An 11,840-nucleotide genomic window follows, 5' to 3' on the forward strand; every position below is an offset into this window, starting at 1 on the left:
TTGATGCGTCTAACCTCGATTGGAAGACGTTTACAGGCTTCCCACTGCTACCAGGTTTATCAACAAATCAAGACCCCAGAGCTTCTACTGTAAAATTAGAAGCAAATTCAATTATCGTTAGAATGATTTTATGTTTTTTGACAATATGAATGAACAGTAAAATAATGACAGCGTTGATGAGCCACACTAGGTAAATATAACTATGTTTGACCATTCTCATGGACAAGTACAAGATTGTAAGAGTAAAACATAACTAGCACAACACTAATTTTCAAGAAATTTTATGTAATCATTTGATCCCTAGTAAACAGATTTCTCAACTGACAAGGGTTGTTTTTTTTCTATTATTTTGTGTTGTATCAGATGGTGTTAGAGACACTTGCGACATCAGGGCCGGAGGATTTATTATTCATTATAGTGCCTTCGAAAATTGGCATTAAATCACACAGATAAACATGTCGGAATGCTTCTTGGGACAGTTGGTTGGTGTGGGTTGTGGTGACAAAGTTGATGACTAATAATCAAGAAACAAACAACTTATAGTTAAAAGCATTGCCAACAAACACTTCATCAAAGCAATCCAATTCAGTTTTCTTGTAAATTCACCAAAAGTGCAAGAACAATCCCGAGACAGGTAAGAAATCATAAGTGAGACAGAGTAGAGCAAAGAAAGATTAAAGAACAAACCAGAGGATGTCAGAACGCGAGCCCATCCTACACTCCCCTGCAACCACACATGTTCAAACAGTTTACTATTCTTCTTCTCATAAACCATCTGAAACCCTTGTTCTTCAACTTTCATCATTCTCCCACCAGTCCCCTCTTCCTTCTTCCGCAACCTCTCAAACTGATCCAGTGACAAATCAATCCTCGCGAAGAAGAAATCAATCCTTCTTGTCGATTTTCTTGAATGGGTTTCTAGCATTCTTGAAATTTATAGCACGAGTACAAGTCTTTTGTATGGCTATGACAAGCGAGGAGTCTGAGAATTCGCCATTGGAGTGGGAAAAGACCCTTCTTTGAGAGATTTTCTTGCGTTTTCTTGATTTTCTTGCCTTGTACCTCTCCTCTGTACTGTGACTTATATATCTTTCAATCACACGTCACTTTCATGTTAGTTGACCGTTGCCTTAATTTTCTTATTCGGACAAAGCTTTTAAAATTTTCGGTTAATTAAATCATGGGAATGTAACGGCAAATAAAGACCATAAAAAAACACCCGAAAATTATGAGCTTATTGTACTAAAAAGGCCACCTAGCTCGATAAAATGTTTTTATTTATTTACATTTTTTATGTGATAATACAACATAGATGTTGTAATAATAATAATCACTTATATAAAAAAAAATTACAGCCTATCAAAATTGATAGTGAAGTACGATAAAAAAAAATCATAATATATTTAATAGTAGAGATTGATTCGAATGGATATAGTAGTTATGTATGAAAAGTCCCTTAGCTTAAAAAATTAGAGTTAGTGATGCACGCACACAACGATATTCAGATATGAATATAATACGATAAGACACAATTATACAAAAAATTTCAAAAACTCATAATATAATATGATACTATCACGACTACATATAATATAATTTTATTTATATATCTTTTTAAAAAATTAAAATATGCATTGTGACGAATATTGATATATATAACACCTTGAGGAAAATAACAAAATTCAACATTAAGATAAAACATAGAAAATAAATATGCACTTGAACAAAGATATGAGAGCTCTCTTTCATTTTGAAATTGATGAACAAAAGATTGAATGAAAGAGAAAGAGAGGAAGACATGAAAACTATTTTACATTTCCTTTTGTGTTTTGGAGATAATGATAGAAAAATAGAGATAAATAAGTATGTATTGGAAATAAATTTATATATTTTGATTTTCTTTTAAATAAAATTTAAAACAAGTGTTATATATTTGATGTTGTTTTTTGAGAAACAAAAGTTATTGTTCATTGTCAAATCATGTCTATTTTATATATATTTATATATATATGTATATATATGTATATATATATGTATTGTATGTTTGATGTAATATTTTGAGAAAAAGAATCACTGTCATTGTCGAATCATATCTCTTTTATATTATATATATATATATATGTGTGTGTGTGTATGCGTGTGTCATATATAGGCAAACAATGGATGTGTTTTTTCCCATATCTGGAATAGTCTAAAAAATGAAACCAAACAAAACATTTCACTAACCGAGAAACGAAATTTTCTTTTTTTAAATGAGGGTGAGTAAAATAATTCATAGGTTGATATTAGTCCATAAAATTATTTCAAAAAGAAATTTATAAAAATTGTAAATTTATAATTTAAAATTGTATTTTGATAACTTCATTTCAAAAATTGGATAGAAATTCAATGAAGGCTATCGAAATGAGTTCGTTATTATATATATGTTAAAATTAGAGTTTTTTTATAATTTTTTAAATAAAAATGAGACATTGGCCAAATATCAAGAAAAGTGGCTATAATTTACTCTAAAAATAGTTGAGGTGGCGTAACAATTTCCCCAATGCTAACTTGTTACATATAAATACATTAATCAAACAGTTAATAGACCTATCAACACAAATAAATTATTTTATAGATAATGATGTAGCATTTACAGTAAAAGTTGCCCTCCCAAACTCAAAACAAAAACAAACGTAACTATGAAACTAAACATAACGATGCAACAAATGAAGTGACCAAGAAAAATAACATGATTTCTTATTAACAAAAATCATCGGAAGAACAACCTTAAATTAATCACATAGCAAGTTTTATATACTTGCTCTGTGATTGATTTTGTTTGATGAAACTTGATTCGAGTAAAAAAATTTCAAATAGAAGTTGATGTTTTAGAAGATATTTAGCTTAATTCACTGAAAATATTTCATACCTTCTTACACCTTATCAAATAAAATACTAGATTTATTTTTAAAATATGTTTCAAAAGTATATTGTTAAAGTAAGATCCTTAGAGTTACAAAAATGCGAGTAATTATTTTATTAACTCATTTACTAAAAATATTAGCAAATACATTATAATATTTTAAAATACTTTATTAGTTCACACAAATACTATAATTGATAATTTAGACTTAATTGAAATTGTGAAAGTTGGGGAATTAATGGGAAATTTAATTTTCCACCATCAATTGGGACCATTGTTATTTAGCATGAGAAATAAAGGGACTGAATGTGTAGTCCAAATTAGAAGGGGGCCAGTATCATTTTAGTATTAAAGTAGAGGGACCACAAGTGTAATTCTCAACTAAATGTAATTTTTTTTTTCAGGATTAAATATACTTAGACCCTCTTTAAAAATACAAAATTATAATTTCACCTCACTCTTTTTTATTATGGCTTTGACAAAAAGTATTGATTTTATAATAGAATTTCATTAATTTTTTAATTTTACATCTCATGTAATATTCTATGTATAATTTTGTACTTATAAAAATATAATAATAATATCACTCCACATATATATTCATTTATTCACTTATAATTCTAAAATATATATATGAAAATATTAAATGAGAAGCAAAATTGAAAATTCAGGTAAATTTTTTTACAGACGGCAGTATTTTCTTTCCAAATCCTCACGGAAGGGGTTAGGTGCAAATGCAGAATATTTTAGGTGGGTGTGAGTATAATTTTTAAAATTTATATAGGAGAAAATATAATTTTTCATTTTTAATGGGGTCTAAGTATAATTAATCCTAATTTTTATTTTGATTATATATATAGGAAGAATGAATTTGGGCTCGATAATATAATTTCTGGTTGCGTGGTTGCACCCGTTGAGTCAGATCACGATCCGTAATCTGATTTGGAGGGAGAAGCAACGAAGAAGAAGAGCTGGAGCCGGTACAGGAGACACAGTCATTGAAGCCCGGAGGAGGAAACGGCCAGATTCGATATCGATCTCCATCGGCTGCCGAACTCTTAGATGCGCAGCAGCAAGTTCAGATGGAGAAAGCTCTGAAGAGAAATAGGCAGCAGGAGTCCTGGCCTGACAAGATCCAGAAATGGCGTGGCCCCATACTATTGGTTTCGGTCCCTCTCCTGCTCATCTCCTTTGTTCTCTTTCTCATGCCCGCCAGTTCCCCTTCAGATTCCATCTCCCGCAAGTTCTCACCCGACTTCCTGTCTAAGCGATATGCGGTCATCTTCGATGCCGGCAGCTCTGGCAGTAGGGTCCACGTGTTCTGCTTCAATCAGCAGCTCGATCTGGTTCCAATGGGCCAAGATCTTGAGCTTTTTCTGCAGGTAATTTTGGTGCTTTCTATCTTTTGCCTGTCTCAGTTGTGCCATCTGCATTTTACTCGATCAATTTATGCATTTGATTTGAATTTACTCCTGAGTCTATGTTAAAGTGATCGGGTTCAGTCCATGTTTGGGGTGATTTTGGAATCAGGGATTACATACTTATTGTAAGTTCATTTAACAATAATGCTGTAGTCCCGACTGGCAACACATGGTTATCTAGTTTCTATTTAAATGAGAAACAAATTTCGTTCAGTTAGAATATCTTCTTTCTTGATCTGATAACTTGGGCCTCAGTTTTAATCAACCAAAGCCTGATATATACTGGTGGCTTAACTTAAATGATTCTTTAGGTACTCTATATTTTTATGCATCAGCTATCTATGTGTATTTGTTGCCAATTTCCACTCTATATATGTTTTCTATCTGTATGATCTTCACATGTCTAGATTGATTTTGGTCTTGTAGAGAAAACCAGGTCTGAGTGGATATGCAAAGGACCCTGAGGCTGCTGCAAATTCACTCTCAGATCTCCTTGAAAAAGCACAAGCAGCAGTTCCCAAAGAGCTGCGGTACAACACGCCGGTCAGAGTTGGGGTAGGGAATTTTGGGCATTATTGGCACAAATAAATAAATGTAAAAAATTTTGTTTATTTTTGCATCTGTGAAAACTGAATTGCAATGCTGATGTTCATGCAGGCTACTGCTGGGCTAAGGCAATTGGAAGGCGATACATCGGATAGAATATTACAAGCAGTAATACATCCTCTTAGAATTTCTTATAAGATTACAATTTTATCTTCTTTTTTTTTTTTTTTGGTACAGCAGTGATGTTACACTTCTAAACTCCTGCCAGGTGAGGGACTTTTTGAAAAATAAAAGCTCCCTTAAGTCCCAGGCTGACTGGGTCACAGTTCTGGATGGAAATCAGGAAGGTGCTTATCAATGGGTATGTTATGTTCCTCTATGCATCTGAGCCTTCTGAGCTTAACTTGTAACATGTCCGTTATTACTGAGTAAGGGTTTGGGAGTATTTACGAATGACAACAAGCATAAACATAAGTGTGTCCAGTGAAATCATTGTTTCAGTGTACATCTAATTAGTTGTTTAATACTTCTGCCTTTATAGGATTCTCAAGAAAACAAAGTGGAAAGAGGATATAATCTAAAAGAACAATTCGGTATATAAAAATCTTGTGATCCTTGAGTAGATTTTAGACAACTGATAATGGCATCTAGAAGTCAGTGAGTGATCTGTACTCTTGTCATGTTAGGTGCTCTTATTTGAAGCATTTGCAGTGGAAATAGAAGAGAAGAGAGAACGAAAGTTTATGCTTCTGACTTCAATAAGGCATTTCTTTGTAGAAAGGAGAATCAAGTTCATAGAAAAACATAATCTATGTGATCATTTGCCAAGATTCTATAGAAATGTTATGTCATAGCTCTCAGAGAACCTAGTGAACCGACAGTCTATTCCAACCATAAGATGGCACAATGATGGTAACAAACTTTGGAAAAATATAATCGTGTTCCTTTTTTCTTACAAATCCTTCTTCAGGATTTAAATCATGATTGACATTACTAAACTTGGCACATGAATAAAATTGTAATACTGAGGATATGGTCAATGACTACATTCTCAATTCTTTGGCAAATAAAGTTGAATATCTTTTCAGTCTTCTCACAAGTAGAACTTGGACTGTCAGAAGTTTCCGTATTTGTGTTAGATGTCTTTTGTTCAACTAGTAGTCAACATTGAATAGATTGTCGCCTTTCTTTTGAGGGTTTTATCTGTGAATCTAGAGTCTCTGTTAGATGAAAGCATTACACACTTTGACTTTTGTTTTCCAGAATAACTTCAGAAGTTAAAAGGATGTCTACAATTTTTCTTGTTTATCTGTGTGGATTAAATACATGCATGCATCATCCATTCCCATGTTCTTTAGAGATTTCCTTGAGATTAGTTATTCTTTTGTAAACTTTTGGCTTATGGGTGCAAGTTCTATAACTATTAATTTATGCATAATAATCTGTATGAGAAACAATTTGTGGACTTAATGGTTGGACGTCGGAAAATGAAAAGTTAAAGCTTAGCATTTCCCTGTAGAAACAGGTGAAAGAAGTCAAAAAAGATGATGCAAGGCCTTAAACTGTTTACCAGAGAATGCTGAAGAAGCATAAGAAACTTTGCAAAGCTCAGACATATATAGTACTATCTAAATAAATGAAATTAGTAACCGATTCCCGAAGCTGTGCACTTAACACCAATGTAGATTTCACTAATATTGGGTGATTACATAGACAAAAAAGACTTCTATTTTATATAAGTAGGTAAGATTGGATACATTATTTCACCGATCTTAGAATTCAGCTGACCGCTATGTTTTGAAATGGAGAGAATACTATGACAGACTTCCCTAGGAGAAACAATTTCTCCATCCCACCTAAGATCATGATTCTTATAAAGAGTTCTATTTTAGAGTAATTTTTTCTATATAATTTTAGTCTATTGCTTTTGATAAAAGATCTGGTCTTTAAGAATCGTTGAGGTTGATCTTCGAAGTCCTGATTTTATCCACCACAGAGAATAAGGCAACAGGTCATGCTCTGTGGATTAGATTAGACGTGTATAGAGTAACTAACTAACTGAGTCTAATTTTCAATCCCTAATTGTAAGATAAGTGTCAGAAATGGAGAATGAAAAGTAAATTGTGTATAATTAAAGATATCGAGTCTCTAATATATAGAGATGGATAACAAAGGATAAGTACAATTGAGTGATCTACCTACCAACATAGCTATCACAATAACAAGAAAGATATAGTGATATATATATAATACTAACAAATCTTTTATCTTCTAACGAAAAGCAATACTAACAACCTGTTCGTATACGCTAGAGACTAGAGAAGAAGAGGATGTACTCAATAAATGCGTCACGAGCATGCAATAAAAAAGATAAAATGGGGAATATTGTTGTAATTTGCGCAGATGGATGGTGAATGGACCAAATCCTACAGGTTTTATGTTTTCTTTGTTTGGGACAATGATTTTGCAAAGTACTAGAACCTCAGAATCTTCTGAGTTAGTGGCTTGTCAGTTTTTTCTTCCTTCCATTTCATTGGTGTTGTCGGATATTATGCTCCTCTACTACTTCGAAGTACCAATATAATTAATGAAAGACGAGCTTGATGGATCTAGCTCCAGTTGTCTTCACTTTCCTATGACCTCTGTGTACAGTTGAAACATATGGAAGTACTCAAAGAAAGTGATTTGAATGCTGAAAAAGTGATGGCCTGGTTGCTGATAAAAGGGGTAGGGATGAGAACAGTTAGAAACCTGGATTGGATGGCTTCACTATCATTATTACTATCTGTTGCTTTAGCTGAGGCAGATTCTGGTGGACAACCATCTAAGAAAGATAGCCTTTTTGAGTGTACAACATGGCTGTTTCTTGATAATCTTTGCACAGAAATTAAGCTGCTGATTTCTGGAGCCTTTTCTGTTTGTCGAAAATATGTTCTGCAGGATGATATTAAGCAAGTGTTGAACTAGTGGAAGGGGAAAGAGAGTTTTGTGAAAAAATTAGAGCATCTAGATGGCTCCATACTACTTGATACGGGTAATTTGGAGATGGGGAGAAGTACAAGATCCTAGATTGGAGAAATTAGTGAGAAGTATTGTAGGACTTTCATTTTTCCTTTTTTATGTCTTGTAAGATTCTTGGATGCATTTCTCATAAAGTCTGGTACTAGATAGGAACTTCCCGTACTTCAATATGGGTTTTATCACTTTATTTCATAAACTAAACCTCTAAAGATCTAGTTGTCTATATTTGACTAAAAAATGCACCGTGGTTTACTTATCTGGAGTTGGTTAGATTGGAGAAAGTATATGTTGAATACTCAGGGTTTGGAGCCTAAGCAATGGAATTTGTGGTGTATGATTAGTCAAAGTAGCATGTGTTTAGATTAGATGCAATGAGGTAAGCTGTTTCGAATACACGAGAGCACATAAAACTATCACACCCCTAAAAGTGACTGAGGAACCCCTAAACCATTATATAGCCTCCAACATGCTCACTTAAGGACAAAATATTTTTACTCCTGGTATTGCAAACTTCCTGAGACAACGTAGAAAAAATGTCTAGACAGATATGACAACCTGCTAAACAAGGACTTAAATAGAAATAGAGCAGATTTTATCCTTATTTTGTTTTCTATCTAGTCACTGCAGCTGGGAACATGTTCAGAAATTGTTATATCTTTGCAGGTTACCATTAACTATCTGTTAGGAAATTTGGGGAAGAAATACTCTAGTACTGTTGGAGTGGTCGATCTTGGGGGTGGTTCTGTGCAGATGGCATATGCCATCTCAGAGTCAGATGCTGCAAAAGCTCCAATGTTATCAGATGGAGAGGACTCTTATGTGCAGCAAATGTATCTCAAGGGAAGAAAATATCATCTCTACGTTCACAGGTCTGTCCTTGGTGATGTTGCATCTCCGTTTCCTTTTGTGCTTTTTGTGAGAGAGTTTTATTCCAATATGCCCTTTTTGCCCTATCTTTTGGAATGATGGTGGTCTATAATTTATTGATATCAGATTTCTTTTGCTTTAGTTCTGATCATACGAAATTAATGAATAATTTGTATTCCATTCTCTTTCTGATGGGGTGATTGTTCTGTACTTGCAGTTACCTGCACTATGGTTTACTGGCTGCTCGAGCTGAGATTTTGAAGGTTGATCAAGAAGATGATAATCCATGTATATTGGCGGGATATAATGGTCTGTCCAGGTTTCTGGATGCTGCATTATTTTCTCTTGCTCTCTTGCTTTTCCTTTGACTTTCCTGTTCAATGAAATACCACCTTCTAACAAGTTATGGATGAAAGATGCGGCACTAAAATAATATTGTTGAGATATTAAATGATTACCTCTTTAACAACTTAAATTTTTAGATGATGTGAATGTTTAACATGGTATCAGAGTGAGGCCAAACAAGAGCTTTTGAGTTCGAAATTCATTGCCATCCATTTATAAAAAAAAGGTTTCACGTGTAGGATTTGTAGGGGGCACATTAAGATATTAAATGTTAAATCTCTCTAATAATTTAAGCTTTTAAATGAGGTGTTCATTTAACAAATAAAAAATCCTAATTATAAGAAATTTCATGAAAATATATCTTGCTAAACATTTTGGGTCCTCTAAGCTAGGATTCTCTACTGTATCAAGATACCAGTATAATCGGGTTGCTGTGTCAAAAGAGGGGAAATATAATGAGACGAGGCGGGCCAATGTGGTCACAAACATCCAGTAGGGGTGGTTGAAGCCACTTTTTGGTTTTCTTATGTTTATATTGCTATTCTTTTTTCACCCCTGTCTCAGAACTCGGTCATGTGGTTGTCTATGAAAAAAGAGGAGGATTAGGTAATGAAGCTATGCATTGCCTTCGCATGCTGGTTTTCTCCCCAGATATGTGCTTTAAACCTTGAAACTAGCTAACTTTATGTGGTTCTCCTCTCTTTTACTCTCAGTATCTTTAGTTATGGTTGAAGGTGCTCATCATGCCAATTGCCTGTGGACCAAATATATGACACTTTGCATATGCATGTGTCTGGTCTGTCCATGAAACGCTGATTTTCTGCAGGAAAAAAGTGCTTTTCTTATCGGCTTTTCTGTTGCATTTTGCTATTTATTCAAGTTACACATATATATATATATATATATATATACAACCCCAAATGTGCCTGTTTCTTATCGGACACAACAAAAATATAGCTATTGTAAGTTTCTAGGGATATTGGGCTTTGAAGACATTTTCATAATCTCAGCCCCCTCATCTCTAGACATATGACAATGCATATCTACTAGTCAGGGTGACTTTTTTCTTGAATGCCTTAGCATACGTATAATTGATTTTTGTTGTATGACATATGATATTAAACTAACAAATGATGTTGTCTGGAAGGTTATGGTGTTAATTTCTTCCCTAGAAAAGTAAGTGCAACATATATCATTAGTTGAAATATAAACTTTTGCTATATTTGCAAAACATATGGAAGAGGGGGCAATTTGGTCGTCTTTGTTTGTTGAGCAAATTTTACATATATCTTGTTTATTTTAGGTTCTTACAAGTATGGCCAAGCAGTTTATAGGGCTTCAGCTCTACCATCTGGTTCCAGCCTGAGCAAATGTAGAGAAGTAGCTATCAAGGCTCTGAAAATCAATGAATCATCATGCACCCACATGAAATGTACGTTTGGGGACGTGTGGAATGGTGGGGGAGGGGATGGCCAGAAGAATTTGTTTGTTGCTTCATTTTTCTTTGATAGAGCTGCTGAGGTAAATATTTGTTTTGCAATTAGATGCTTGAAACAGTTTGTGAAGCGCTGGTTACTAGTTTGTGACCCTTCTTGGCATGAAACTGTCTAAATTCATTTATTTCTTAAATATATAGGCCGGATTTATTGACCCAAACTTGGCTGTTGCAAAAGTTCATCCAGCTGATTTTGAGGATGCAGCCAAACGGGCTTGTCAAACTAGTCTCGAGGATGGCAGTTCTGCATTTCCTCATGTGGAACCAGAAAACCTGCCATACTTGTGCATGGACCTTGTATACCAATTTACATTGCTTGTTGACGGCTTTGGTGAGAAAATTGCATCCATATTTCGGCAAACCATATTTACGACTTGTTTACCCATCTGTGCTACAAGCAAAACCATTGATTTCTGTGTGTTTGTACGACAGGTCTTGATCCGTGGCAAGAGATTACTTTGGTGAAAAAGGTCAAATATCAAAATTCTTTGGTTGAAGCTGCATGGCCATTGGGCAGTGCAATTGAGGTTGTGTCATCTATGGTCTAACCCTAATATTTTAGGGTGTGCGCCCAGCACCTGCTGTTGAGCCACCAGTGCATTGTCTACACTCTTCTATTGGTCATGAGTATAGCTTTGAAAGTGAACGTGGCCATGAAGGTCTAGCACAGATTTCTCCTGCTTCATCTTAAATGGAGTTTGGTTTACAAATAAAGATTTGAAGCTAACTTAGGATATAGTTTAAGCAAAGATGATATATCATCAGTTACAAAAATTGTACTCCTGGTAAGTTTAAGTTTATCATTTTTTGCCATGATGTTGAAGGCACCAAACTCCTATATGAGCTTAGTATTTTGCAGTGTTTAAAGTAGCTTGAATGTCTGGACAAGGATGGATGTACGCAGTTAAGCGGACATCCTTGCTGTCGTAGTCTTCATTTCAACGGAGAATAATAATGTTTCCGTATTAGATATTTTTGCTAGAGTAATGCCAATGTTCCAAATTTAATTGACCGTTTATGTACTTTACTCTTTTTTTCTTTTCTTTTCCTTTTGTGGTTAAAAGTAAATTTCATTAATGTAAAACACGTCGTACAAATACAATATTGAAGGCAAGCCTCCAAACAGCAGAACAAAAACATGAAAATTATGTCCGTTTAATTCAGCACACAGCTGTATACTAATCTGTGTTCCTCACTGTTTATATGCTATTTTTCATAATCAATATTTAGCTACAATCTG

General features: G+C 34.1%; 1 protein-coding gene across 1 annotated transcript; it reads left to right on the top strand.

Annotated features, from left to right (window-relative positions):
• LOC105170629 (apyrase 2) lies at positions 3,794-11,618 on the top strand. Its single transcript, XM_011091471.2, has 9 exons — positions 3,794-4,287; positions 4,753-4,881; positions 4,984-5,040; positions 5,141-5,233; positions 8,557-8,762; positions 8,978-9,069; positions 10,409-10,626; positions 10,742-10,931; positions 11,033-11,618. Exons 1-9 carry the CDS (start codon positions 3,988-3,990, stop codon positions 11,146-11,148), a joined length of 1,401 nt encoding a protein of 466 aa, XP_011089773.1. The 5' UTR covers positions 3,794-3,987; the 3' UTR covers positions 11,149-11,618.

This window comes from Sesamum indicum, linkage group LG9, assembly GCF_000512975.1.
Source record: "Sesamum indicum cultivar Zhongzhi No. 13 linkage group LG9, S_indicum_v1.0, whole genome shotgun sequence".
Lineage (NCBI taxonomy): Eukaryota > Viridiplantae > Streptophyta > Magnoliopsida > Lamiales > Pedaliaceae > Sesamum > Sesamum indicum.